The 1,872-nt window shown below is 63.7% G+C and overlaps 1 protein-coding gene across 1 annotated transcript in view; it reads right to left on the reverse strand.

The window, feature by feature from the left end:
- LOC112112825 (adenylate cyclase type 4-like) overlaps positions 1-1,734 on the reverse strand; it is a 10,482-nt gene extending 8,748 nt beyond the window's left edge. The window contains exons 1-5 of the mRNA XM_026659715.2: positions 1,640-1,734; positions 1,163-1,232; positions 879-976; positions 305-389; positions 1-125 (exon numbers count right to left, since the gene is read on the reverse strand). Of these exons, the coding sequence (XP_026515500.1) occupies positions 1-125; positions 305-389; positions 879-976; positions 1,163-1,174 (320 nt within the window). The 5' untranslated portion in view covers positions 1,175-1,232; positions 1,640-1,734. The remainder of the gene's footprint in view (positions 126-304; positions 390-878; positions 977-1,162; positions 1,233-1,639) is intronic.
- Between the last annotated feature and the right edge of the window lie 138 nt (positions 1,735-1,872).

Genomic DNA, 1,872 nt, shown 5'->3' on the forward strand with positions numbered 1-1,872 from the left:
GCCATGGTGAGGACGACCAGGATGGTGGTGACGCCCAGGGTGACCCGGAGCCAGGGCTGGGTGCAGACGGCCGTGGAGAGGGAGGGCACCCAGTACAGCATCTTGGGGCCTTTCTGGAAGCACTTCTGGGAGAGCAGGCAGATGGCAGGGTGCGGGTGGGGGGAGGGGAAGGTTAGATTGCCCCCAGCCAGGGGTTGCAGGGACGAGAGCTTCCCCTAGCTGGGGCATGTTGGGGGGGGGGAATACAAGAGCAACTCTGGAGCTGTGAGCTTCCCCACAGCAGTGACCTGCCCATCTCACTTACCGCCAGGTTCCCAGCGAAGCAGATGAAGAGGAGGAGGATGAAGAGGAAGAAGGAGATGCCGTAGGAGATTCCTAGAGCTGGGGTCCTGGAGGAGAACGGAAGGCAAACTAGAAATAATAGGGACCCCCAGGCTGGGATAGCAGTGGACTGCGGGTTGGGACTGAGGGGCACTGGCAGAGCTGTGGAGGGGGGAGCCCAGGGCTGGGCTATCAGGGGGCTGCGGGTCGGGACTGAGGGGCACCGGCAGAGCTGTGGAGGGGGGAGCCCAGGGCTGGGCTGGCAGGGGGTCTGGGTTGGGAGTGAGGGGCACTGGCAGAGCAGTGGAGGGGGGAGCGGGGAGCGAAGCCCAGGTGATGAGGAGTTCAGGAGACGTTTCTGCCCCATCAGCACCAGTTGCATGATTTATGACTCTGCTGAGCCTTGGCTCAGGGCTGGGACATGACTCAGGTTGTCTCATAAAATCCATGTGCCATGGTGGGGGGCGCGGGAGCCCAGGCTGCGGGTCAGGACTGAGGGGTACCAGCAGAGCTGGGGTCAGGGGGCGAGGGGATCCCAACCCCTCTCTCATCCTCACTTGTGGGCCACCAGCATCTGGATGAGGAAGTTGGAGAGGAAGACCAGGAAGGTGCAGGCTGTGTAGTACTTGAAGGCAGGCAGAGCGGAGAGTCGATACTACATGGTGAGACAGAGAGAGCTGCAATGAGGGACCGCGGCCACCAGGGGGCCCCATGCAGCAGAACGTCCCGAGTCAGCCGTCACACCCATGAACTGTTTCCAGGGGGTTGGTGCCCTGCTCGCCCTGGGGCTGCGAGCTTCCCCCCAGCAGTGCCCCCTCGCCCACCGGGGAGCCCAGCTCACCTCCTTCTCCATGAGTTTCTCCTTGAAGTACAGGGTGATGCGGTTAAAATCCTCCGACTTCTTCCACTGTCTGAAACAGGGGGGAGAGAGGGGAGTGGGCGGGATCTGGGACCCCCCCCCCCCCCATACACACGTACCCCGGCCCCACTGCCCAACCCCAGCTCTGCCCCCCTCCTCTTCCTCGCTGCTCCTCTCTTACCTCCCCCCCCGCACCCTTCCCCCTCTGCCTTTCCCCTGCCCTGATTCCTCACCCCCTGTGTCCTGCCCCCCATGGCACCTTCATTTACATCCCACCTGCTTCCTGGGACCCCTCCCTCTTTCTTCCCCCATGCTCTTCCCCAATACCCCAGACCCCCATTCCCCAGCCCCTCTTCTGCATTTACTCCCAGACCCTCCTCCCTCTCCCCTCCGCACCCTTGTCTCCCCATCTACCCCCAGCCCCCCCGTGCCCCCCTCCCCCCACACCCAGGACCCTACTTCTGGGAGTTGAGCTGTTCCAACACCTGGAAGAATTTCTCATCCACCCCATCGAGCTCCTCATCTGGCCCCTTGGGGGAACGAACCCTGAAAATGGAACGGGGGGGAGGGTGAGACGTGGGGGAGGGGAGAGAGCACCCTATAAGGCAGCGGTTCTCAGCAGGGGTCCGCGGGGCCCTGCGGCTAAACCCCAGAGCCCAAGCCCCCCAGGGCTGGAGCCAGGAGCCGCGGGG

The sequence above is a fragment of the Terrapene carolina genome, unplaced genomic scaffold (genome assembly GCF_002925995.2).
Source record: "Terrapene carolina triunguis isolate 2854851 unplaced genomic scaffold, T_m_triunguis-2.0 Scaffold665, whole genome shotgun sequence".
NCBI classification, from domain to species: domain Eukaryota; kingdom Metazoa; phylum Chordata; order Testudines; family Emydidae; genus Terrapene; species Terrapene triunguis.